This window comes from Haliotis asinina, chromosome 16 (assembly GCF_037392515.1).
Source record: "Haliotis asinina isolate JCU_RB_2024 chromosome 16, JCU_Hal_asi_v2, whole genome shotgun sequence".
NCBI classification, from domain to species: domain Eukaryota; kingdom Metazoa; phylum Mollusca; class Gastropoda; order Lepetellida; family Haliotidae; genus Haliotis; species Haliotis asinina.
The window spans coordinates 15,598,006-15,625,183 of record NC_090295.1 but is presented as its reverse complement, the minus strand read 5'-3'; the positions used below and the strand labels follow the sequence as shown (position 1 = coordinate 15,625,183).

Genomic DNA, 27,178 nt, shown 5'->3' with positions numbered 1-27,178 from the left:
CAGGTAGTGTCATGGTGTGGGGTTGCTGTTACTTTGACTGCAAGCTTGATCTGGTCATCATTCCTTGGAATCTTAATGGACAGAGATACCAGAATGAGATTCTGAATGAACATGTGGTGCCTCATTTTGACAACCACAATCTTGCAAGCAGACATGTCTTCATGGACGACAATGCTAGACCTCATCGAGCCCATGCTGTTCGCCAGTTTCTCAGGAACAATGCCATAGACACGATACTCGAAGCCCTGACCTCAACCCCCTAGAGCATCTGTAGGACATCCTGAGCCGCCAGGTCAAGCAGAGGGAACCTCCAATCAATTCATTTGCAGGAATTGTCCCAGGCTTTGGTGGAGAAGTGGAACAGAATACTATTGAGGAGGATCCGAAGGCTCATTGAGAGGATGAGACGTCGTGTCAGAGTGACCATTGCTGCCAATGGTGGTTGCACAAGATATTCAAGACATTTCTGTGTGTGAAACTGTCCCATATAAGATTCAATTTCTATGCACATTCGATGTCTTGTGTTCATTTGGTAACTGTGGGTGGCAATACTTTTTAGGGTCTTGTTTTGGCTGGTATTGTTGTCATTAAAAGACGTTGCCTCAAACTCATGTATTACCATTTTTACAGGTCCCAGATATCCCATTCAACGGTCTTTGAATACCATTTTCTTTCGCACAGTCATCTTTATGTACCACAACTTTCTTCAAATGTGGGTGGTGCGTTACTTTTGATGAGGTGTATATGTAATGTAAAATACGAATGATTGCCTGAAATAATGTCTATGAATAATAGCAGGAGAAAATTATAATTCATAAATAATAGGTTGAAAAAGGGTCTATGAATAATAGCCTGAAATTAGTTGCGTCTTCAGTTTTGATTTGAATGCAATTGACGATGATAAAAGTTTGATGTCCAGAAAAGGTTTGTTCCATAGTCGTGGGTGACTCAAGGTTCTGTTCCCAGCGGGTAAGGTTATACATTGGTGTGTTCTGAAGAGTCAGATTTTGAGATCGAAGAGTCTTTACAGGGATGTAGTCTACTAGCATACTAGAAAGATATGGTGGTGCCAAATCATTTTGACATTTCTTCACAATTTTAAAGGTGATTATCGCTGCAAATCCTTAAGAAGTCACTATCCTATAGCAGCAGTGGTCTGGACTTTCTGGAGTTTGTACAGCTGACGTTTATTGATTCCTATCAGTCAGCTGTGACAATAGTCAAGTCAAAATGAACAAGCATTTGCACAAGTCTTTTAGCTGCATCCCGTGTTATGAGTTGGCATATTTGACGTATACAACGAAACACGTTTTACACTCATTTTGTTGTGCATTGTCTTCTTTTGAAACATTTTTTGAGCCATAAATTCTAACATAGTTCAATTCATCGATTGAGCGTATTAACACAAAAAGGAAACAAACTGCAAAATATATGTATCATTATGATCAATTTATTTATCTCTTATAATTTCAGTTTGCCAAATCAAACCCACCCCCCCCACCCCAAAAAACCCGTAATTTCCTCTGTTTACCTGTCCTCCTGTACTGGGGACTGAGAAACACCGTTGTGCAAAGTAACAGGAGTAAACCGTCATGAAATCGCTAGGATTCCTGTTGTGCTTCCAAGTCCACCGCTGAAATACAGAATTGTGGCATTTCTCCAAGACAAGAGCAGATTTACTTTTGGTAACACCAACACAATATCCGTTTGACCGGAGAAACACGTCACCTTCCAGACTGACCACCTCCCGCTCCTGGTTCCCTCTCAGTTCCGAATTGCGTTAGTCACCTCTGGCGAAAAACCTAGGTTGCTAAGATCAATTCTTACCCAAATTATCATGGCGGAGATCGTCAGTTAATGGGCAAAGAAATATCGTGGACAAAGAGAAACCCCCATCGTATTTATTATCCTGACGGAAAAGATCATACAGCGAACCCCACCACACCATCACTTCGGTAGTTGCTCCAGCGGCAGTGACGCTATCTCGATCCAGAACAACAAGGATCACTGGTACCGGCAGCTCGGATAGTAGTTCTGTACCACCATAGAGTAAGTGAGTGTTATTTCACAACACTTTTAGTAGTACTCCAGCAATATCACGGCGGGAGACACCCGAAATGGGCTTCACATATTTTACACATGTGAGATATCAAACCTGGGTCTTCGGCGTAACGAGCGGACGCTTTAACCATCCACCTCCCCGTTACTCCCGTATCACCATAAGAGGATGCGTGAAGATGAAAACGTCGCCTATATTCGGCTATGCTTGGTGTCTTTCATTGAATTTGGAGCTGTCAGTACTGTACAACCTGTGTATACGACTGATCGAACACGTAACGATTGTAAACTGAAACGAAATCAACGATTTCTGTAGTGCACTTCAAGTGTTGTAAACATTATATATTCTCCAATAAAAGAAACGCATACGCGTATTTTCACTGACTTAATCTGCCACCATGATTTGAGTTGGGTCAGCGGCCAAAATTACAGTCGGTCGGTCAATGAAAAACTTCATGAGAAATAAAAGATAGTGTCCTTATGATTATGTGAATGTGTTTTGTCACTACGTTGGGTACATGGGGGCGCTAGGTTAGCCTTGTGGTTAAAGCGTTCGCTGATCAGGCCGAAGTTAAGTTCATTTCTGGTGTCTCCCCCATGGTCCTTAGTATGGTGATCTACCTTCAGTTGTTGGCAACCTGTAGCTCAGTTTTATATTGTACTGTCCTCTAAAGATACATTGTTTTAGGTCAAATCACTAGTTTTACGCTTTACTCTGTGATATTCTAGTTAGTTTTACTGTCCTTCGTTGACAGGTTTTTACCATGTATGTGCTATTAATTTATTTGTATGTTTATAATTAATTGTTCTCGTGACGATATGGCTGCAATTTTGCCGATGTGACGTTCAATATTAACTCACTCACTCACTCACTCTGGTGTCTCCCGTCGTAGTATTGCTGGAATGTTGTATAAAGAGGTGCAAAACCTTACTCCCTCGCTCACTCGGTGTGTTAATGATTTTATGGGAACACTCTCACAACACTTGTTTTGTTGTTTATTATAAACATATTTATTGTGACATACATTCTAACAGGGTTGAATGCACGGATTGAGTCTATTAAGATATTATGGGACATATTGCAACAAATATATATTTTGTTCAAACAAACACAAAATATCTGGATCATAAAGAGCAATAATATCTCTCTGATAATTTCAAATGTCTTTCAGTTTGCCAAATCAAGTGTCATCAGTAACAAAAGGATAATGTTAAGCATGAAAATTATACAACCGTACTTTCCTGTTTTCTGTCCTCTTGTACTGGGGACTGAGAAACACCGTTGTGCAACGTAACAGGAATAAACCGTCATGAAATCCTAGGATTCCTGTTGTGCTTCCAAGTCCACAGCTGTAATACAGAATTGCGGCATTTCTCCAAGACAAGAGCAGATTTATTTTTGGTAACACCAACACAATATCCGTTTGACCGGAGAAACACGTGACCATTGAGACTGACCACCTCCCACTCCTGGTTTCCTCTCTGACTGTGACAGTTCTGTATCATAACGTTATCTCCGTATCCTGAATCTAAACATTGTCCTCCAATTCTAATCTCACGACGTTCTGTGAAATCCCAAAGCTGATTTCCTTGCCCATGACAAAAATACAACAAAACATTGACGGAATCCCCTTTTCTTCTGCCTCCCGAGTCCATGCAGTGGGTACCAAGCTCCACATTACGTATCGGCCCTGTGTAAATACCGTTCCCGGGGATGAACTGATATGGATTAACATGTGTCAAGTAAAACTCAAATGGATGACATTTGAGCGAATCTCTGAGAGCTATCCTATCAGAAATGTCACCAAACTCTGCAATGCTGCCGTCATAATTGTCACTAAACTGTTTGTACTTGTCCAACCATACATTGGATACACGAGCTATGTTTCTGTTGTATGCGATCCTCCGTTTTTCTGATGGTCGATGAGGATGGTACAAGTGCGCTACATTCGAACAGGGAATAATCTCCAGTCCACCTCCACAGAGCCACGTCTTAATAGCCAGCTCAGTAGCCTGTCCACCCCAGATTTCCAAACCAGGATCAAACATGCCAAGCTTTCTGAACCAACTCCTGCTGACGGCAATGACACATCCAACCATGGCTGGAGATCGAACCGGATCTGTCTCTCGTTTTCTCTTCTTCCACATCTCTTCTGACATGGAGGACCAAGTGAAGAAAAGATATGGGAAGACAAGTACGGGTATGCCCATCTCCTTGCCATGTCCCCATTCGTTGATTTGGAAACTTTTTGGATGAACTGAGTGAAGGTTAGGGGTAGTTATTATACTCTGGTTTTGAGCGATCCTTGTCACCAGTGGTTCCAGCCAGCCAGGAAAACATTCACAATGTGCGTCCATAAAGACTGCTACAGGAGCAGTAGACTGTTCAAAGCCTATCATCCGCGCTCTTGTCAGTCCCACATTTGACTCAACTCTCACTATCTTAACTTTCCTGAATCGAGTGACATACTCCTCTAACGGTTCCTTTAGGGTCTTGTCTGTAGATGCATCATCCACAAGTATGATCTCCTTGATGAGATGACGCGGACTGTTGTCCATGACGCTGTGGATAGTCCGAAGCAGGACTGACCAGTGCTCGTTGTGGAAGATAATGACCACACTGGTTTCAGGGAGGTTGAGGTCTGTGTACAGCGAATGACATCCTTTAAGACGGATATCAGGCAGAGATCTCTGGAGTGGTACGAAACTACTGGTATAGGTGGAATACTCCCACTGCTCCAAACTTCTCTTGAACTTCTCAGCTTCTTCTTTAGGTAGTTTCGTCACATCTAACAACAATCCTGTCCCACCGACTCCTGGATCCGTCAGATTCATTAGGGCAGACACGAGTTTCACATTGGGATCGTATGGATGGTGAAGACGTAACAAGGCATCTGTCAATTCCCGAGACAACTTATTGTGATTCGTCCGTATACGGTACATCAGAGCGACTATGACACCTATTAAACAACACATGCTTATGGCTCTTCGAAGAGATCGTCGTGTTCGGAACCCCAGCCATGGTGAGACCATGGTGTAAACTTGTAGCGACTCAACAGAACTGACAGTTGCTCTCAAGTTGTTAAGAATGTCATTATCGTAGATTTTTCGAGTACAGCGTTTCGCTCTGATAAATTGTTATATAATACGTTTAACAAGTTAGGGCGTCTGTTTCCAGCTGAGAGGTGTCGTCAGTGTCTGCTTTGGCTACCGTGAGTCACTAAATTGCTTTAATGTGTCCTTGAAATCGGCCATGTGCAATTCTGGTCCATTCCTCGTGCAATCTCCGCGACTGATGTCCGAGGAGCCGCTTGACGTTCACGTACATGTATCCGCGCCTGCAGACGTCATCCCACACATTTTCGATGTCGTTGGCGATTTGAAAGTCCATGGAAAAACACTAATGTTCTCACTGAACATACACTGAGTCCTGGCATTATCCTAGCTGCTTGAAGAACTCCGTCTCTCAGTGATCCCCGGTGCCATGTGAATCTTTAAGATTTCGTCTCTGTATTGAATAGCAGTTAAAATTACCCATTAGGTACACAAAACTCTGTTATATGTTTATGTATGTATTTCAGTAATTTTTGTATTCCACGTATCCGTATGAACATCATATGTTGCAGGACAATATTCCTTTGTGTCGATAAAGTATCATCTTATTTTGTATTTTGTATTGTTTCTCGGGTATTGTTCTGCAGTAGTGACAGTAAAAATTGAGCATTGACTCGTATAATATCTAAGATATTAGGCTAGAGTGCAGTTTACCGGGCGCGCTACCCGGGGACTGCTGAGCATTTGCTAATGAGCGTACTGCTGTATCCTTAGCCCTTGGGCAGCCCCCTTCTAGATCCTTAGCCCTTGGGCACCCCCTTCTAGATCCTTGGGGTTAGTGTAGCCGAGAGCCGCGATGCGGTCCTATACAGTCATGTCTTGACTGTATAGGACCGCATCGCGGCTCTCGGCTAGGGTTAGTGAGTAAAGGTTAGGGTTGGCTTACCCTTGGTGCGAGTATATCCATCCGAAAAAATCGGAAAAAGTGCGCCCGGAAAAGTGCACTACTTGCAGATATTATATTGATATTTAAAAATAAATAAATAAATTTACAAAATAATCTACGGCCACATATTCGAACTGAGAAAATTTGGCAATTGCATTCAAACGAACGGTGGCAAATATAAAATAGAGTGGCCTCCCTTGGATTTTTGTTAAGCATTGTCACTGTGCAGTTTAGCGAAAATGCATGATAAACGATAGAGAAACGTTTTGATATTGAAATACATATAGATTATGGAAAACGTTAGTTGTCTACGAGGTAATATTCTGCATGCACATTTTAATTGTTCATCTTTGCATTCGTATCTCTGAAATACATTGAAGCACGATCCAATTTTGCACTATACTTTTCGATAATTTTCGTATTTTACCATATCCTGTTCAAAGCGTTTTACCACGTGCACGCAGCTACGATGAATTAACAAGCAACACATCTCGTCATCTACATCCATACCACTTCTTGATCGTCATCAACGGACTATTCAACACGATATCAGTTGATGACGATCAAGAAGTGGTATGGATGTAGACAAAATAGTCATTTATTCAATGGTTTGATTTGATTTGATTTGATTTCTTTATCACGGCAAGGATTTCTCAGAATAGGCCCATTATTATGGGGAGATAATACTCATGCGATTGGTAGATGTGATTGGGGTGGTCTTGGATGAATTAGATAGTTGCCCAGAATGCATGGCAATTTCAAAAACAGACGTGCCAAATAGCAAGATGCACATGCATAATTTACAGGCAGTATAATTCATGTACATAATGCCAGCACGACAAAATGGCCACACTGACCCTAGTCAACACAGTTCTCACAATCAGCATTCAATTCTTGAATATTTTTTAATTGTTTTAACACTTTCGGTGTTAAATTCTCTGAGATTTGGCAAAAAATTCAGATTGGGCTGAAAAGTGGCATGTTAGTTTTAATCCTATTAAGACTGAGAGTGTAACATTCACTTGAATAACACAAAATTATGTCAGGCCCCACTTATTTATGAATGGCAAAGTTATTAAAGAAGTTGACAACCATAAACATCTAGGTATTACACTTCAAAGCGAAAGTTCATATACTCAACATGATAAAGAAAATTGGTCCAATGATCATTGTCTGAGAAGTTTGAAATACTGTTTATCTCGGAAAACTCTAAACACCTTATATAATTCCTTTATCTTACCACTTTTTGACAACTGCAGTCATGTCTTGGATAACTGTACGATTGATCAGGCAAACTTACTGGAGAACTTGCATTTAGACGCTTTACGGCCCATATGCGGCAAGGTTTGTGGCACAAGTCATCATAAACTATACAGGGAAACCAACTATAGTACAGTGAAAGAAAGACGACACCGCTCTAAGCTCATAACATTTTATAAAATATATTATTGTCTGACTCCAGATTATTTGAACAACCTTGCACCAGGAGGAGTATTTGAACAAAGCAACTATAATCAAGTATGGCGAGTCACAAGATAGTAAGATTCTTTATGGATAACAATTTCTTTTATTGTACTTGATGCGTTGTTTCAGTATGGATTCAGATACTGTTATCAAACAAAATCATATACACAAGAAGAAGTTGATATCCATAAGGAATGAATATATAGAGATGTTGGGTTTTGCAAATACATGTTTCTCTGAATTTATGTTCGATCCAGTAAAAAATTATCGCAGTAGAGATGGTGAACTAGAAACTGTCGTTCGTCCAAGTAGAAAGCAGGACTTGAAACTGGCAAGAGTTTGCACCAGTTTCCGTCAGATCCAGTCATTCGCGAAAAGTGGATGTAGTTTGTTTGCAACCCACAGACATAAAAACAAGTCATGTGTACAAGTATCTCACCTGCCTAATTACATAATATGGCTGAGACAGGAATCTGGTGCACTTGTCATAAATCAATTTAGTTTGTTTATGGCATATAGCCTGATAGTTGTGAAGTTTAAATTGCATGTGGTCAATGATTGAAGCTGTGTATTGCATATTGTCTTTAGCAGACAGGCAGGCAGACATATAGGTGTCAATAAACCAGACATTGAGCTTTCTCTGGGACAGAGCCTGCTTACCACAAGTTTTTTTTTTTATGTAACGAGCAGATTATTTACTTGTTTGTGTACACAACCAAGATTAGACTGCTGCTCACGATCTTACACTCTGGGCATGTATACTGTTTCGAGCTCTGCGAACCTATTCACTGTGCATGGATTATGGGCGCAGCGCAGCACAGCTGTTGAAACCACTTTTTCCCCCCAGCGCTGGGGGAATTTTAGTGAATCGTTTGAACTCGGATTTCATGGGCTCTTGTTTTCATCGTGTTTTTTCAACTTTATAAGTTGAATAGGCATTTTTGATGATTTGTTTCAGTAAGTGCATACCGAAAGGTATCCGAATCTGCAAAGTTGTGTTTTACGTTGCACATGACCTTTAAGCTTTCTAAAAGGCATTGTATGTTCAAAACTTTGGCTTATGGGATTTGTGCCAATTTACATAATTGTCATTGGGTTACAATGTATGTCATGTGGATTATCACTTGACAGAATTCAATTTTAGTGGAAACCTTGGTGGCTGTGTGGGTTTTATCACAGACTGGGTGTGCTGTTTCATAAAGTTATGATATTGCTACAACACTCATAAGTCTATGTTACAGTATAGATAGTCATAGTAGGTTGACAGTCATAGTGGTATGATTGCTTTGAGAAATGGGGCCTTGGTAGTAAGGTGTGAGTTGAAAACCTGGGTCCTGTTGCACAAGGTGATCATAACTCCCATACTTAACAATCATTGTAACGCTAAGATCACTTTGTGCAAGTGAGCCCTGATGGAATCAACTGAAAAAGTTAAAAAATCTCTGAGCTACTGAGAAGGTGTGGTCCCAAAAACCCCCAAAACTTATGCATTAAAAAGAAGTTCATTTTTGTCTTAGTGTCATCAGATGTCCTCAGTGAGTTTCTGGAAGTGGCCGTGCATAGCATCTTGTACAACCAAGGCCTCTACCCAGCAGGAGTGTTTGTGAAGAGGAAGAAGTACAATGTCCCAGTTCAAGTACGTCCCACTTTTCAAAATATTTTATAAAATATTTCAGCTAAAAAATTCTTAGTATATTGATCCATGTTTTCTTGTTTCCCAGCTTTAACATACAACAATTTCTTTGTTACTTTAAAACTTCTCCGTTAAACAGTGTGCCATGATGTTTCAATGGCAAAATGTTTTGGTATTTAAAAGTGATATATGATAATTTTGCTTAATCAGGTTTATTATGATTATTTATTATTTCATGTGTGAGGATGGCTGGATATGAAGATAGGCATTTTCATGTCATAATTTTGTTGTCTTTTGTTACTTTTCATGTATTATGAACAAATGATTATTAATGAAATACTTGTAATTTCTAGAACAAAATATTCTCATGACATTATGTTTTGTTTTAAAAAATAGATATTGAACCACCTTCTCATGTTCAGTGTTCCATGTTAAATGGAATGTGCTCGATGTGGAAGAATTGATACCTGTACTTGTATCAAAGAGGAAAAAGACACACTATGACATGTAGGACTAAGAGTGAATGAGTGTAATTTTATGCTGTTTTGAGCAATATTCTAGCAGTATCATGGCAGGGGACACTGGAAATAGGCTACACACATTTACCTGTGTGGGGAATCGAACCTGTGCCTTTGGCATTGCAAACCAGACACTTTAACCACTTGGCTACCCCATCACCCCAGATTGTGACATAAGATATACATTTGGTATTGACAGATGTGTCTGATATGCCTGTGTATAAGTTGATATTTATTTATCGACAGATGTGTCTGCACCCTGAAGTGAAGGAGTATGTTATCCACGTTGTCGATGGGGTCAGGTGGCTGCTGGAGCAGGGAGAGGTTGAGACAGTGGCCATTGTTGTTCTAAGGGCAGATAACTCCCCACTGGAGAGATTTGTGTTTGAGATAACTGACACAAACAACACCAGGTCAAAGTAAGTTCCAAATGAATTCACATTGCTGGCTGCAGAATCAGGCTGATTTTAGGTTGTAATAGGCACTTGTTAACTTATGTGTTGTATTTTGAACATAGTTGAGTTGTTAGGCTGAAAGTGAGTTTATGTTGAGATGCATAGTTTTCCATTTGGCGTTCTTAACTGTTAGAATGAAGATTTTTATGGATATCAACTTCTTTATTATGAGAACACAACGTTTTGGAGTCAATGCTTACTCCTTCATCAGGTGAATGAGAATGGGGTACAGAGCTATATTTATATGTACAGGTAAACAATAACAAAGTAGCAAGTGGAATGAATTAATGAAAGCTAGAAGTCAGCATAAACAAGCACTGATTGGAAGCCGACAGTAATGATAACAATGATGGAAGCCTATGGTAATACATTACAGATGATAGGATATGTTTACATAACACAGATAGGGAATAAGGACGATGTACATGATTGGGGATAAGGATAGAAGCCAATGGTGATACGCTACGCATGATAGGATGATGTTTACATAACACATGATTGGGGATTAAGGATGATGCACATGATTTACATGAGGGTTGATGAACATGATTTACATGAGGGCTGATGAACATGATTTACATGAGGGTTGATGAACATGATTTACATGAGGGCTGATGAACATGATTTACTTGAGGGTTGATGCACATGATTTACATGAGGGCTGATGAACATGATTGCATGAGGGTTGATGATGTACAAACACAAGTTGATAAGGATGTACAGGGGTAGATTGGCTACACATTGGCACCCTGTTGTGTAAACACTAATGAGTTACATAGATAGAATGTACACAGATAGACAAGATTAATTTATCAATAAGTCCCAGGCACTTGGTAGGTACGCTCCTTGGTCACAGTTGATTACTGGTTTCTGTCTCAGGATCTCGATGGCCTCTTGTAGTTTCCTTTGGCGCCAGTTGTTGTTGTTGGTAGATAGTATCCTAGCGTTCTTCCATTGAATTGAATGTCCAGGGTTCTTGAGAATGTGTTCAGAGATGGCCGATTTCTGGTCGAGTTTGCTGACGGAGGTCTGGTGTTCCCTCATTCTGGTGTTGATTGGTCTCAGCGTTTCTCCAATCTATAGGTCACCACAGTTGCAAGGGATCTGGTAGATGCATCCTCTTGGGTTAGGGTGTTAACAGCTAGGTCCTTTACCGTTGCCTTTTAGGTAGGTTTTGATGGTCTTGCCGCTGGAGAAGGTGACATTGATGCCGGCTTTGGTCTTGATGAAACGTGATATCTGATGACTGATGGGGCCAAGGTAGGGTATGGTTACTCTGATGGGTGATGGAGAAGGCTTGAGGCGGGGTTCTCGGTCCTTGAGGGTCTTGTTGATGGTGGCTGTGACGAGTTGGGCAGGGTAACCGTTGAGTATAGTGAATGTCTTCCTGAGGTGGTCCAGTTCATTGTTCAGGACATCAGGATGGCAGAGGGCTTTGGCACGTCTGGTAAGGGTGGCGATGATAGCTTGCTTGATCTGAGGATGGTGGCAGGAGTTGTAGTGGATGGTCATTCTTATGTATTTCACTTCTAAATGCCCTTCAAAGACTTCTTTACTGTTAGTTCTCATTTTCATCATCTCTTCTGTTGTTACAAGGTCTAGGGAGTTGAAAGTGTGTGTGTGATGTTGCATCAATTCAAATGAACCCCATCGAGTTGTGTCCCTTGAATGCTCTTTACTCACATCCAACACACAACTGGTGATTGAAACCAGTTTGGCAAACACGGGCAACACCACATTTGGCAATTTTCGATGTACAGAATAATTGTTCACATGTGTGACAAGTGTTTCACTTATCTGGTTCACATGTAGTTGTTTGTTATAAGGGATAGTAAATCTTTTATTGCATCAAATGGAGGCTAAAGTGAATGTATATATCCCAACTGACATAGTATTGGCCGAAATATTGTTGAAGATGGTTGACATTTTGCCTTTAGGTGCATGTTTGGATTTTGTATTACTAAAACAAAAACTAATTAAAACACAGTTATTTATCCATGATATATAAAATGAATTGCTGAAAAAGAAAAAAACCCAAATAAACAGAATTATAATCGTATAATCACAAATCAGAAGTGCTGTGGGAAAATTAGTGAATTATTTGAACTCTGATTTTGCTGGCTTTATCTCATCGTGTTTGTTTTTCAACTTTGTAGGTTGAATTGGCATATTTGATCATTTGTTTCAGTAAGTACATATCGACAGGTATCAGAATCTGCAAAGTTGTGTTTTATGCTGCATGTGACCTTTAATGTATGATTGTGTACTTCTTTTTGTGAAAATTATGGTTGATGTAGCAGAATATGTTTTGTGGACATTACTGACCTGGGCTATTGTTAAAATAAGTGTTTCATGTAAAAGTATGATTGTGGTTGCAGGACAGATGAGTATCTGTTCCAGTTGGAACAATCCCTGAGGGCGTTTCTACTGAAGCTGAATATCTGTGACTCTGTACTGCAGCCACTTCCTGAAGGTAGGGGATATGTGCAATTATCACATAGTACTGTTGGTGCAGGGTTGGGATTGGGAATGATGGTGTTGATGAGGGATACTTGGAGTTATCACATGGCAGTGATGGTGTGCTGTAGGATCTGTGTTCAGGCTGTTGGGGCTGGTTGTCTCTCTTAGCAAAATTGTGTACATTAGACTTTAGTAAAACATGGATTGTTTTTGTAAACTGCTGTGGAATTGTCTATAACTTTCAGTGGTGCCCCTTATGAATTGGTTGTTGTCCGTCAGTGAATGAGTGAGTGAGTGACTTGATTTACACCTGCTTGTGACAGTGGACAGCAGAAATGGGCTTCACACTTGTACTTATGTGGGGAATCGAACCTGGGTCTTCAGAGTGACGAGCAAACGCTTTAACCACTAGACTACCCCACTGCCACTGTTCTCCCTTTGGCAGTATTATCTGTAATAAAGCTGAAATAGAATTATCACCATAATAAAGCTGAAATATTTCATTTCCATCATTGCCTGACTTGTTCACTCAGTATTTCATTCAATCATTTACTTGCACACTCTCCAGTATGAAATAGGGCAGTGGAGGAAGCTAGGGTTAAAGCCTTTACTCATCAGCCCAAAGGTCTGGATTTGGTTCCCCACATGGATACAATATGTGAAGTTCATTTCACACGCATGGACACACCCACTTGAATGTGAAATGTTTGGTCTGCTTGTGTTCCCAGATTGCACTTGGACTGTGCACATCCACACACGTGAGTCTGCAGCACAGAAGTTGGATGAGAAACAGGTTATCAAAGTCCCTGGGAGATTCGAGGAGATTCTACACTCCAGACCAGTGAGTAATGTGCAGCAGATCTGGTTCATATACAGCTATATTGTCCTGACAGTAATATAAATCTCTCGCAACCTGTTGTTTCCAGGAAGACTCAAGGTATTTCTGCACTCCAGACCATTGAATGATGTCTAGAGGTATATCTGGTTCATATACAGCTATGTTGTCATGACGATGGTATAGAACTCTCTAAGCCAATCATTTCCAAGATGTCTCACTGTTCCTTTAGTAACTTGTGTGGATTATATTATATACAACATGACCATTTCCATAGGTCTCACTGCTCTGTAACCAGGCCTGTTGGTTTCAGCAGCATAAAATACATATACACCTGGCTAGCTAGTCTCGAAACGTTCATAGCCCTACAAACTTCTTAAGCCTATTCTTAACACAATGGCTATGATCAAAGTTAAGAATTCTTAGGGCTATGAGCGTTTCGAGAATAAGAATGAGAATAAGGGTCACTATTTTGTGGTGGTGTGTGGTCTTGTGCATAGAACCCAGGGCCTAGATTTTTGAAGCTCTCTTAGTGCTAAGAAAGTCGTAAGTTAATGTTTTTGAATGGCACTTATGACTATCTTAGCGCTAAGAGAGCTTCGAAAATCTAGGCCGTGGTCACAAATCAGTTGAAGTTTAAGTTAAGTTGTTCAAAATTGTTTTGGCTGGGATAATTATGTTAATTATATTGAATGTGCTAATGGCATGTCCATGCATCATGGAATTCAGCACCATGTAATTGACCTTATTAATTGTCAGGGCATTGGGATAACTTAGTGGTTAACGCATTTGTTCATCACGTCAAAGATGCGGGTTTGATTCCCTACAATATGTGAAGCCCTTTTCTGGTGACCCTGCCCTGATATTGTGGGAATATTGCTAAAAGCAGCATAAAACCATACTCACTCTCATAGTGGTACAGAACTCAGTCCTTAATTGTTGCATGTTTTGCAAGAATGTATGTCTTAATGTTGTGCACAAGGTCAATGAATTGCCACACAGTAATAGCAAGCTTGTTTTTCAGTACATTGGCTATTATTTTGATCATGATAACAAACACTTGGTACGATGGAAGAATATGCTTCAATGTATGTTTGAAACAGTGTGTGACAGCTTAATTGTTTGAAAGTAATGCCTACAAGATTGAATATTTAACCTTAAATGACCCCTACATCTGCTGTTTTTATGTGGTGGTGTGTGGTCCTGTGCAGGTCAGTAATCAGTTGGGTGCTGAAAGTCACTTTGATGGGTGACCATTTGGCAGCTTAAGTCCTGAGTGTTCTTTAGGACATCAGTCCTTCCCCACAATGAAGTACATGTGATACATGTGGTCTCACCTTAGACAGTGAGTCTGTTCAAAATCACCTGTTCACCCAGCAGAAAATGGGTACCCGATGGGATAAAGTCATGAGACCATAACCTTCTAGCTCCTACCAGCAGCTTTGGTTATCTGGGGTAATAATGTATTCATGTGCTTTGAGCATACCTTTATGGCATTGAGGCAGCTCATTGAAAATGCCATTATTATTGATTATATTTGTTTGTTTTTTTTATACCCAAGATGCCTGTGTTATATTTTAAAGCGTTTTTATCCCCCAGGCATGTAATGCGGGGGGAACATAGCCGACGCTCTTGTCTGCCCATCCGTCCGTCCATCCGTCCATCCGTAATCATTTTGTTTCCGGAGCATAACTCAGAAACCGTTCAATATTTTTAAACCAGACTTGATAGATATAGTAATCTCAGCCTATGGTTGTGCCTTTTGCTATTTACAAATTTTTGGCATTTATATCTTTTTTTTCCATGGAACATGTTGGTGTTAGTCTTACGGTGGGGTGGGCTTCATTTCAGGAGCAGAACTCAAAAACCGTTCAATGTTTTTTGTGCAAAACTTGGTCGATATATCAATCAGAACCTATAGTGGTGCCTTTTGCTATGTACAGCATCTTGTGATTTATTATTTTCTCGGTTTCCATGGAAACATTTTGGACCTAGTCTGAAAGAGAGAGGTGGGTTTCATTTCCAGAGCAGAACTCAAAAACTTCTTAATATCTGTTAGTAAAACTTTCTAGATATGTGTGGCAGACCCCAAAGTGCTGCCTTTTGGTTCTTAAAGGTTTTTGTGATTTATTATTTTCTTGGTTTGCATGGAAACGTTTCGGACTTAGTCTCAAAATGAAGGGGTGGGCTTCGTTCCCAGAGCACAACTTGAAAACCATTTCATATCTTTCAACAGATCTTGGCAGATATATGAAATTGTGACTTTGCTGGTTACAGATATATGGCCTTTATAATTTCCATGAATTCCATGGAAACGATTCAAACTTAGCCTAAAAAAACAATGAGTAACTCTCAGATTATTTGTCCTTTCAAACATGCGAGGGCCGGGGGGATATGTCATCTTCTGATGACTCTTGTTCCCTTTTTGTTTCCAGAACTTTCCCTGGGTTGAAGCTGATGAGAAACAGCAGAAAATGGAAGATTCAAAGCTTGTGCCTCTCAAGTCTATGAAATCTGACTTCTTTAAGGTAGATGATTATATCAGAGAAATTATGTTCCAGCTTGCAGTTCTTAGAAATGCATTTGCTAACTTTAGTGACCTGGGTGAGATCTGAGTTAGAGCTTACCTGCAGCAACTATTGCTTGTCAAAAGAAGTGACACATCATCATTTCGCAATTGTGTAAATCAATGCATGTTGATCACTCAATTGTCTGATCCAGATTTGATTATTTACAAACATTGTTGTGTGTGGCTTCAAACAAACAAACTGAAGGGCTGGAGAAAATCATTTTATGCCACTGCGTATACACTGACAAGGTTTCATTTGGAATTTGGTATATCACACCTCTTTTTGTTTTGAATGATAAAAGTATTGTAACCAAAGTTGACCAATATAGTTGCATACTAATCATCTTCAGATGGGACACTTAATATTCTCTATAGCTCTGATATATGTAATATTGTATGTCTGAGGTATGCGACCAAGTCAAATTAGTGATAACTGGGTTACCTTGTTTTACATTGGAGCCTTATGCTAAGTTATTTTTTGTTATTTTTTTTTATTCAGAGTTATTGATTAGCCTAATTGAATTCTCTTTTTTTTCAGATGCAACTGTTTGTTGAAGAAAGTGCAAAGAAGACATCTTGATGTCCAGTCTGTTGTGTGTTGGTGTATGTTTGCACTTGGATGGATTTAATGTAAACTTTTTTGTACAAGTATGTGTTGGGCTTTCTTCTTCTCTCAAGCTTGAAACCATGTAGTTTTTTCAGTGCATGAACAATAAAGGCAAGATCCCACTAAAATATTTAACCACAAAAGTTACCAGAAATTTTGAGAAACTGTATCTCAAGAGCATGTTTATTGTAACACTGACTTCCTCAGCTGCAAATTTCCTGACACAGTTGTCATATTGAAATCTGATATTGCAGTTTTATCCATGATTGCCTGACATTGCAGGGAAAATTTTGTTCTTGTTGTTCCTGGTTGATGTTTTGAGTAATGGAATTTAAAACTATCTATGCAACATGATATTGAACTTAGTTACAGTGAACATAAATATGTCCCTTGACCATGTGAGGATCCACTGGTTTTCTCTCAGTACCAATTTCTTAAAAGTTGTTGACTCCAAAATGTGGGCCTTCAGACAGTTGGTGTGGTTTGAAACACAAAAGAACAGTGGCTTGTCAGAAGATATCTGTACAAATTGATATTTGTCATGTCATAAGTAATCTCCTATAGATTATATTCACAGGTAGATAGTGTTGTGTAAAAGCATTACCACAACAGCAAAGAAGACCATCTAAGAGGTCTGAAAGCTTTATTCACAGTTAAAGATTGTAACCTTTTTCTTGGGTTGTAGGCCACCTACTGGACAACAGGAGTCAGTAGGGCATAATTAGTTGGTTCTGCAGTCAGTATGTTTTATATTCAATGTCATTTTGACAAATCATCTCTATGTAGAAGGGAAGGAATCTTAGGGACTTATGTATCTGCTTACTTTTCATTCAGCAATTCATGTTTAACAATACAAGAAACAGAAAGGTCTTGTTATGTTGTCAGAACAGGATTTTGATAGATTTGAATTATGATGTGTTGACCAAGATGTAAGCTGCACTGTATTTAAACTGGTGAACAGAGTGGTTATTTGTATAAGCACTTATTATACAAAGGGTAACAGTTATGTTTATGCTGAGCATTTTTTTTTCGCAAACTTTTTATGTAAATTGTAAACTAATTTTTTGTCTTGTCTTTTATCTTCTCACATCTTGGGCGTTTAGAATGAATGAATGAATGAATGAATGAATGAATGAATGAATGAGGGGGTTGTATATGTTTTTCTAAGGAGTGGGTTGCATTGTTTTCTCATTTCTGGGGTAATATTAGCTCACATTATCCATGTTAGTTTAGGATTCTCCGAATTTCTTTTGAATGAGCCAGAGTACTGATATTATATTTCATATAAGTTCTTTAAGTTTTACCTGTATTGTCAACATATAATTGTAATGTATGTGAAAACAGTCACATTTGTTGTTAACATGTATTTGTCTGCTGAAAGTTGTCAGTTTTTATCAACAGTTTGTATCTGTTTGTATGTCTAATATTATTTTGCACACACAAATAATTTGCTAATCACACATACAAATGTAAAACAACTAAGTCATATCAGTTAAACACCATCCTGGTGTTTTCAATGTCTGTGTGGTGAAACACACCTCGTTGTATACTCTGCCGTCAGACATGCTTTCTTTTTCTTTGACTTGACCTACTAAAGCTTTTGAAAACTTTTGTATCATATGACAAATTTTCATACTGTGATACATAATTGAGACAATTATCATCTAAAGGCAGCCATTCTTATGACGTAGACCAGAATCCCTAAATTAAAACATGGCCTTAAAATGTATAAGTGGAATTCATTTCTGCACTCGTTATAACAAAAGTTTCCAACTCAAAGTGAGCAATAATTTTTTTTATTATAACTGTAATTTATTTTATGTATTTCGATTGAAATACAAAGTAGGTGGAACAAAAATAAACGCAACAGTTTGCTACATTTTTCACTTGTCATTTTTATCCTTAAGGCATGTAGTGCTTCGTCCATCTATCCCTCCATAATCATTTTCTTTCCATAGCATAACTATAAAAATGTTAAATATTTTTCTACAAATTAGGTATATGAAAATGAACCTAAAATGGTTACTGATTTTGGCATTTATATTTTTCATGATTTCAGTGGAAACAATATGGACTAAGTTTAAAAAATTACGTTGGACTAAAGTAACTGTCAAATGATATCTTCTTTCAAATATGTAGGGGCCAGGATGATTTGTCATTTCCTGATGACTCTTGTTTTCATTGTAGTTGACTGTAACTTGCTATGAAAACTTTTATTCAAGTAAGACTTCTGCTCTGCACGTTCTCAATGATGTGACCACTAAGTTGCCACATTCAGCATACAGAATCATGTGACAGGTTCTGTACTGTAGGTCTTACAATAATCTGATCATTCTGACAAATTGGATCTCATGTTCACGTTGTATTTTGTAATTGAACACATAAAACATTCCACTGAAGTGTTGGTATTAAAACCCATGACACAGTTTTGCATTGTTATTGATGTACATTTAGAGACATATTTCATTATACTTTGTTGAATGTCTGCACATGTGCCTTAATAAAATTCTGTCAAGATCACATCATGGAATATTATTAATTATATGGAATATTAAAAAAAATGTCAATGTTGTGAAGTTGCTGTTTGACTACCTTCTTTTTTTTCTGGCAGGTGAAAATAACATCAAAGTGGCTTGAATGGTCAGCTCAGCTTTCTTTCATATGACTTGTATTGATATTGAACTGTCAAATATGAAAGTCAGAAATTGGAAAGTCATTACCTGCACAAATAGATGGGTGGTTGTGTAGCCAGTGTCCTCCTATTTGTTAGGCATCAGAACGTTTCAGCTGAATGCCATAGTGGTGGCAGAATTTGCTCAGAAGACCCAGAAGATAAGGATGGAATATTGTTAACAGTGTCGTAAAACTAAACTAAACTGAAATATGTTATGATTCATGTTGACTTTGACTGAAGTTCTGGTGTTCCTGATATACTGGACAAAAAAAGTAAGGGATATTTGTATTTTCAGGATTGATAATTCATCAGTGTGTCATGAACAAATGGATCATTATTCAGAATTTGAAAATATACATATATCCCTAACTACTTTTGTCCAGTATATTTGAACTTAACACTTTTATTGCATAAAGAGTAAACAACCATACCTTAGTGGATACTGAAAACTCATACTGGTTAGTACTGTTAAAAGAATTTTGCAGATTCTGAGTATTTGATCAAACAGACATTTTGTTGTTCTGAAATGTTTCAGCAGACGAACATGTCTTGTCATTCAACAAGTAAATCATCTGCTTTGATGATCAGACATCAGAAAAGTAGAAGTCTCGTCTTGTTAAATCACAGAAGTGTTTGCCTCTGTACAGACGAGAATTCCTAATCTTGTTTTCTGTAGTTGTTTGTGTTTCTCAGATAACATAAGAACAGTGACCATCCTTTCTAATGCTATCTTACAAACTGGGAGACTGACAGACAACCCAACAATACACTCATGTATCTTCATGTAGATAATAGTTTTATTCATCCCCAAGATAAGATCATACAGTTTTTCACATGCATTCATCATGTTTAACAATACACCTCATTATGTACATTTGATATTATTACACTGCATAAAAATACTATGAACATGACATTCACCACAATGCTGTATGGGGCAGCATGTTATTCAATACAGTGGAAGCTGTCTAAACCGGCACCCACTGGGACTGAAGAAAAACCCAGTTTTGACAATGTGCTGGATTGTAGAGCTGATAATAAAGGGACAAGCCAAGGTCTGAGATTTTATGCCACTGTTGATAACTTGCCGGATTGGACAGACGCCAGTTTGGGCAGCTTCCACTGCACATTATTTCCTGAAACAGGACTGAGTTAAACATCTATAGAACATGTAACAGTAATGAACTGCTACGATGAGCAATATCAGATTTGCTGTGACTATATTCAGTGTTAATCCAGCTCCCTCTACCTGAGAGTGAGTAAACAGATGTGTCTGACCATGAGGGCGGTCTGGTAGCCTGATGGTTAAAGCATTTGCTGTCACACCAGACATCTGGGTTTGATTTCCCACATGATTGCAATATGTGAAGCCCATTTTTGGTGTCCCCCACCGTGATATTGCTGGGACATTGCTAAAAGTGGCGAAAAACTAAAACTCCCTCACTCACTCTAACCACTACTCTTATTTTAAACAATTATCATTTTATATGATACGATATCATGACTTTGTGGGAGTAATGGCAAAACATTAAGTAGAAATATATTGAAAATAAGTTTTATCAATCACACAATTTTTTAACAAATACTGGTACACTTGTGAGCAAAATTCCAGCTGGTATCACCAACTTAACACGCAAGATACTAATGTATTTGTGACACAATATCCGGTTGATTGGCCTGATATTGTACATGGAAACAAATCACTAAACAACTCAGATGTAACTTAATAATCACTACATTCTGATAGTGAGTGAGTATGCATTTACACCACTTTTAGCAATATTCCTGCAGTACAGAAAAATGGGCTTTACACATGGTACTCATGTTGGCAAGTAAACCTAGGAATCGAACCTAAAACTTTGGCATGATGAGCGGACACTAACTATTCGGCTAACCCACCGTCTATGTACAGGTACAGACAAACTGGACCTAATATTGTTTTCTGGACTTCTTCAACCACCGGATAATTCCATAAATTAGAGAACATCATTAAGAACATATTTTCATAAATATATAAAGGGCAAGTTAAAAGTGATTCATTCCTTGCCATTAAGATGTTAAGCATTTCAAACCATCATGTAAATAAAACACATAACTGTCAATAAATATCCTAAACAGAGTCATCATCAAGACTGATGTCGGATTTTGTTGCGATACAGACCCGGGGCAATGGTGGTCAGAGCCATGTGTAGAATCATGGCCGTCAGTCCCCAGATTCTATGTTCCCCACCTAGAAACACGGGCAGGGTGTAGCCAGGGCTAGTTCGAAACTGGGTCAGGCCATTGTGTTTTGGTTCGCAAATCGATTTTATTGTGCGTGTGAAGACTAGCTCAACCTGAAATAAAGGGATGAAATAAATATGACCAGTAAAATATTTCAAGTACGGATTGCACCATTATCATTACATTCGTACATAAATCATATGTCTTTTTTGGGATTACACATTCCCATTGCAGGGATAATGCTAGGTTGTGGTTCCACGGCGTTTCTGTATCAAAATTGAATTGCTGTGAACAGGAATTTGGGTTGCGTCCTGTGAACACAAAATATATGAAAACGCTGCTTCCAAAATATACAAGTGCTGCCTCAGTTAATACAATGCAATAAATATTGTTGTCGTTCACCGCAATTGCACAAAAGACAATTAAGTGAACCACCTTAAATTTATATGAAATAATATCGTGGATTGGTTGTTTCAGCCAGTGAAAGCGCCTGTTTCCAAAATTGGGTTGGGTCCATGGCCCATCTCCTAAAAAATCCTAGGTCTTTCCCTTCATTTGTTGGTTTTGCCGACTATAAACATTCAAACAAAGAGCAGACAATTCAGTGGTTGATGCTTTGAGTGGTCTAATGAGGGGGCAGTCTAAGTAAACTTATCCTCAGTACTTTTCGTTACACTGAGTCTAACAAAACCTTGTAGAAGGTCGCGTCAGGTAACCTTTGAGATTGACCAATCAGAACACAGCTTACCAAATCGGGAAAGTGCACATTCGCACATCCCTTATGAACTTTTTATCTCGAAAAGGTTTGATTCCGATTGCTATTTAGCGTATGATCGCTTCCGGGTGATGCACACGGCGTACGTACTGCCATGACAACAGTCGCTGAAAATAGTGTTTTTGACAATATTCAAGGATGTTAATTTGCGGAAATATTAGCAAATGGTAACCATGTCAACAGAAACCCCAAAGCGTATATACTGCAGGTCAAATAACTGTGTTATATGCTGATTTTTGTTTGTGGAGAGATCTGTGTCGGTGACCTGAATATTTTGAAAGTCCCTCCGATCCCTAAAGTAGCCGTTGTCTGATTGGTTAAATCTTTTTAACCGTCTCGCTATTGATTGGACCATTATTGGTAGCTCAAAGGTTACCTGACGCGACCTTCTACTAGGTTTTGTTAACTCAGTGGTGGAGTGTAACGAAATACACTGAGATGAAGTTTACTTAGACTGAATGAGGGGGTTTGATCACCAGAGGTTGCATATTGACGCACTGTAGAAGATAGCAAATAACGAGAAGGACTTTTCTCAGGACCAGCATTGAAACAAATCTTGGTTGTGTCCACAGAAAGTATATCTCTATGGCCCTTAAAGGCCAAATTCTACATATTGCATTCATTGCTACTGAACCTGAAACTCACCTCATCCTCACTGATAGAGAGCCTGTTGACATCCACCTCACCACAGTAACCAATCACTGGCGTCACTTTGCCCCCTGGCACCTGAACACAGGAGCATGGTAATGTAGTTTTTAGTAATTCCTGACAGTTGTGTTCATGATGACAGATTCACAGAAGAAAGTGGAAACTTGTGATGATTCTCATAATGACAGAGGGGTTGATTTTGCAGTATCCTGAGGTGTATTATACACTGCAATAAGTGAAAGTCTGAAATAATGTAGGTTAAGATGTTCAGATATCCAGTTCTACTCAGTGATTTAAACATGATCAGTGGATCCTGGCATAAACAGGGGATGCAACTCAGTGATTTTAACATTATCAGTGGATCCTGGCATAAACAGGGGATGCAACTCTGTACAATCATTTTGTATGATCAGAAAACTGGCTATTTTGTCTTCAGAAATACTAAATATGTAGTGCCGTAACCCCCTATGTAACGCACCACTGTTACAATATCAGTTATCAGTCATGTTAACTAAACATATACCTATAATTTTTCTGGTAAAGGTTTTGAGCATGTAACTTCTGTGTTTGCATGTAGTTTCTGTAAATGTTTAACCTAGCATAAAACTAGATGTGGAGGTCTTACAAGAACAGTGATGCTAAATATTAACTCACTCACTCTTACAAGAACAGTGATGCTAAATATTAACTCACTCACTCTTACAAGAACAGTGATGCTAAATATTAACTCACTCACTCTTACAAGAACAGAAGAAACTTCTCTTTATTCAGATTAGTTGACTAAGTTGACTAAAGCTAAGTTTACTACCCTAGTTGGAAGATCCATCATTGTTCCCCAAACGTCTACAGTTTCCATGGAGATGCCAAGTTCCTCCCATGTTTCACGCAGGGCAGTATGGACAGGGTCCCTGTCTGTGTCATCCATCTTGCCTCCTGGAAAACTAAAACACGTCAACATCCTGTATCTGCAGCACTGCAGAAAAATCTCTTCATCATCGGGAGCCGGATATCATTTTGTGACTTAAGTGTTCTTTCCATAAACCTGGAATCTTCTCACACTGCCTTAGTCTTTTTGATTTTGTGACTAATCTAGCATAAATTAATACTCAACCTCATCATACACTCAACAACCTCTTTGCTTGTATCTTTATGCATTGACATCATTATTTTTGGCGGTAAAAAAATCCCATTGCCTGATGCCCAAGCAAGTCAGTTTTCATTTCGGGCAATCAAATTAGTTGTCTATGGCCCACTAGATAATTTCTGCTTACAGTTTCAATCTGCAAATGAACTTGTATTTCATTTCATATCTGCTCAAAATGTCGCCATAAAATTTTGCAGTGATCATGATGATATTAAAGTAGAGCTATCTTTCTTTGCTTCTTATCACTTTTCACTAAATAGTCCAGTAAACATTAACATTCTATCACGACTACATGATTATGATTATGTCATAAAAAGGGCAAGTGGAAAGTGGCAAGTGGAAAATCAGTTAGGACAAGTTACTTTCTTAAGGTTACTTACCCTTTTAGCTCAACATATTTTTAGATCTCCATAATTTGATAACAGTCAGTTCTTAGAAAACTAAAGTCAACACTGATAACTTCACTGACTGCTTGTTTCATTATACACATGAAAAGATAATGCAGTGAATTCAGTAACACTGATCAGCTCAATCAAAGGTGGATAGTGGACATAACTGAGGGAGTTTTACTTTAAGAGGAATTATGGACATCAGTATATGCTCAGTTGACTAATGAGTGAGTGAGTAAGTTGGTAATTTGTACATTCCATGGATGCATTGTGAGAATGTAAATATTGTAAACGTTGCTCGTTGCTGTTAAATTGTGAGAAACATTTCATCTGTTGAAAAACATAAATGTAATGTTTCCAACAGTAATGCTAGCCAAGCAACGCAACTGCAAACCAAGAAACGGTGTTTTGGGGAGTAGTTTACTGTTGGAGGCTCCATGAGTCAATAACAACTGTGTGCATCATGACGTTGGTTACCAGGTGTACATTTGACAACGAGGGGGCAGAAGAGTATGGCATAGTGACGGCAATAAAGTGTGGCATCACGCAAAAAATGTACTGTATTGCCTGATCAAGAACTGCCTTTGATCATTTGGCAAAGCATCTAAAAATGTGAAATATTTATTCAAGACTTATTAGTCAGGGGTCCCTGAGAACTGCTTTGCACAACATACATCTGTATAAATCCAGCACAACTGTAAATTTATCTTTTCAATACTACCCACCTGACTTGACCTCTGTGACTGCGTAGAGAACTTGACCTGAGAGTAAACAGGAAGGCTGGCTCTCCATTGACTGTACACAGAGGCACAAGTACTGCTGAGTGACCTGGCTTGGGCTTTGACCCCCTGGAGGGTTGAACTTGTAACAGGTCATCTTGTACGCGTTTCTTGTTATTTTCGGAGAGTACAGTGTCTAATGTTATATCCATTTTTCTAGAGGATGTACTGAAATGCTTTCTGCAGTCATGCCTCCTATTTATCCCTTGACAAAGTATGCAAGGTCTTATTTGCTGAGCTGATGAAGCATGCCATTCATATCTGCCCTTCAAGATACTGCTTGTAGGTTTTGTTCTGTAACTATGGTTACTGAGGTGACACTGGTTCCCGCATGTCACTGGCATTGTGTGTTGGAAGCACCTTTTGGTAAGCACTTGTTTTCTGATACCAGATTTTAGTAGGTTTTTCCACTGAGTCAGCAGCCTGAGACTTTCCATATTGATGTAAAGTTGCTTGATTTTCAATGAAATGTGTATTGAGGAATATTCTGAAAGAAAATAGAGGATCATTGTTGTAAATGTCGAGGAAAAATGTTAACATCATTGTTCAACAGTAACAATTGGCCTATTTCAACTTATCAATAACCGACTAAACACATTGGAAAAACATTAATTACTTCTCCATAGTCTCCTCTTAGATATTTTCTTCCTTATTAACTCCAAATATTTGTAATCTCCTGTATACATTGTGCTTTTTGTAGCAGCTTGAGCAAGCATTGAATGCATGGATACAGGTGCAGTGAGAATACCCACTATTATTATTGTTATTAAGTTTGTAGTCTTGTGTGTTGTATTTCCAAGGCATGAATATGGGGGCTGAGACACTCTTGTTTTCAGGAATCTTATGGACATATGTATGCAGGGAAAAAATCCCAGAACTGTTGGTCTTTTGAAGAAAGTGTAGCATTGTTAGAGCTGCATAACACATTATGTGGTTTCTGGTTAGAGTTAATCAAAATTCTGAACTTAATGTATAGGGCCGTCTCCTATTCTTATGGGTTTCCTATTTTCGTGGTAAACACATTTTTGCTGAGATCGCCTATGCATGATACTTAGAGGTTGTTTACATCATTGAGCAGTAACTAGGAAATGGCCCTAGTCTGTGAATTATCAAAATGTTGCAATATGTAACGAATATTCGTGAGTTTTAACCAACTTGGAAAAATCGCAACTTTTCCCTGCCATTTCTGACAAGATTCCCCTTCCTTTCATCTAACAACGGTATCTTCTCGTTATGCTGCGAGAATGGGAGACATCTCGAATAGTCAGCAGCGGACGACTATGTTTTTCATCGAACTCGAGTGCAATAATACACCTGATGGATTAATATACTTCTTTTTAAGAGTAGTATCAGAGTTTGATTTTGTTCATCTTTAATTATGAACATGTTTCTGTGGGGCTTTGGGCAGGTAAATTGATAAAACTGATTTTGTACATAAATTGTGTGTGTGTGTGTGTGTGTGGGGGGGGGGGGGGGGGGGGGGTAGTGCGTGCGTGCGTGCGTGCGTGCGTGTGTGTTGTGATTCATGATGTTCATGCTTCTCCCTATAAATCGTCATCTAAAACTTTAATAAAAGCACACACTCAGTGCCACCCACAAAGGTAAATGACAAGTGAAATAGGATAAACTGCAATTTACATCATTCCTGGCCTGGTTGATCCAGAGTTACTGGGTGTGCAATAGGCACTAGGATACAACAGTTATATGTCCACACTTTGAAAATGCAGTTGTGTATACAATACATGTGCGATAGGTATACTAACCTTGATCATCAACTGTCACAGCAGCGCTGGGTCAAAGGTCCGTTGGGAAGTGACCTTCACTTTGCTGTTAAATCCGGTTTATAAGGTGAAGGACTACGCAAGTTTAAGCTAGGCCCCATCTTGCATATCGTAATAAGCGAACGTTAGTGTGCGCAAAGGGAGTCGAGAACCAGTTTTAACTAAG

The 27,178-nt window shown here is 38.9% G+C and overlaps 4 protein-coding genes across 5 annotated transcripts in view; 1 reads left to right on the top strand and 3 right to left on the bottom strand.

Annotated features, from left to right (window-relative positions):
* Window positions 1-27,178, bottom strand: part of LOC137267918 (F-actin-capping protein subunit beta) — a 384,252-nt gene that overhangs the window by 105,904 nt on the left and 251,170 nt on the right. The window lies entirely within an intron of this gene.
* On the bottom strand, window positions 3,046-5,097 carry LOC137268425 (polypeptide N-acetylgalactosaminyltransferase 5-like). Its single transcript, XM_067802994.1, has one exon. It carries the CDS (start codon window positions 5,089-5,091, stop codon window positions 3,367-3,369), a length of 1,725 nt encoding a protein of 574 aa, XP_067659095.1. The 5' UTR covers window positions 5,092-5,097; the 3' UTR covers window positions 3,046-3,366.
* Window positions 6,243-19,175, top strand: LOC137268616 (mitotic spindle assembly checkpoint protein MAD2B-like). Its single transcript, XM_067803190.1, has 7 exons — window positions 6,243-6,373; window positions 9,040-9,158; window positions 9,920-10,092; window positions 12,507-12,601; window positions 13,317-13,429; window positions 15,859-15,951; window positions 16,531-19,175. Exons 1-7 carry the CDS (start codon window positions 6,349-6,351, stop codon window positions 16,570-16,572), a joined length of 660 nt encoding a protein of 219 aa, XP_067659291.1. The 5' UTR covers window positions 6,243-6,348; the 3' UTR covers window positions 16,573-19,175.
* Window positions 20,047-27,057, bottom strand: LOC137267921 (mitochondrial coenzyme A diphosphatase NUDT8-like). 2 transcript variants are annotated; one of them, XM_067802371.1, is made up of 5 exons: window positions 26,995-27,057; window positions 25,178-25,718; window positions 23,728-23,860; window positions 22,917-22,997; window positions 20,047-21,609 (listed from the first exon to the last, which is right to left on the bottom strand). In XM_067802371.1, the coding sequence occupies exons 2-5, from the start codon at window positions 25,666-25,668 to the stop codon at window positions 21,400-21,402; spliced, it is 915 nt and encodes a 304-aa protein (XP_067658472.1). In that variant the 5' UTR covers window positions 25,669-25,718; window positions 26,995-27,057; the 3' UTR covers window positions 20,047-21,399. The 2 variants fall into 2 exon arrangements, with proteins under 2 accessions (XP_067658472.1, XP_067658473.1); XM_067802372.1 differs by having other exon boundaries at window positions 23,728-23,852; window positions 26,995-27,038.

Bases quoted from the DNA above. Each gene is read 5' to 3' on its own strand.
- LOC137268425 (XM_067802994.1), bottom strand. From the start codon at position 5,091: ATGGTCTCACCATGGCTGGGGTTCCGAACACGACGATCTCTTCGAAGA.
- LOC137268616 (XM_067803190.1), top strand. From the start codon at position 6,349: ATGGAAAACGTTAGTTGTCTACGAG. The intron at 9,159-9,919 runs GTACGTCCCACT...ATTTATCGACAG, and splicing joins AGTACAATGTCCCAGTTCAA to ATGTGTCTGCACCCTGAAGT. The intron at 12,602-13,316 runs GTAGGGGATATG...TTGTGTTCCCAG, and splicing joins ACTGCAGCCACTTCCTGAAG to ATTGCACTTGGACTGTGCAC.
- LOC137267921 (XM_067802371.1), bottom strand. From the start codon at position 25,668: ATGGAAAGTCTCAGGCTGCTGACTCAGTGGAAAAACCTACTAAAATCT. The intron at 22,998-23,727 runs GTAGTAAACTTA...TCCTGTGTTCAG, and splicing joins TGATGGATCTTCCAACTAGG to GTGCCAGGGGGCAAAGTGAC. The intron at 21,610-22,916 runs GTGAGTTTCAGG...CCTTTATTTCAG, and splicing joins TCTCTATCAGTGAGGATGAG to GTTGAGCTAGTCTTCACACG.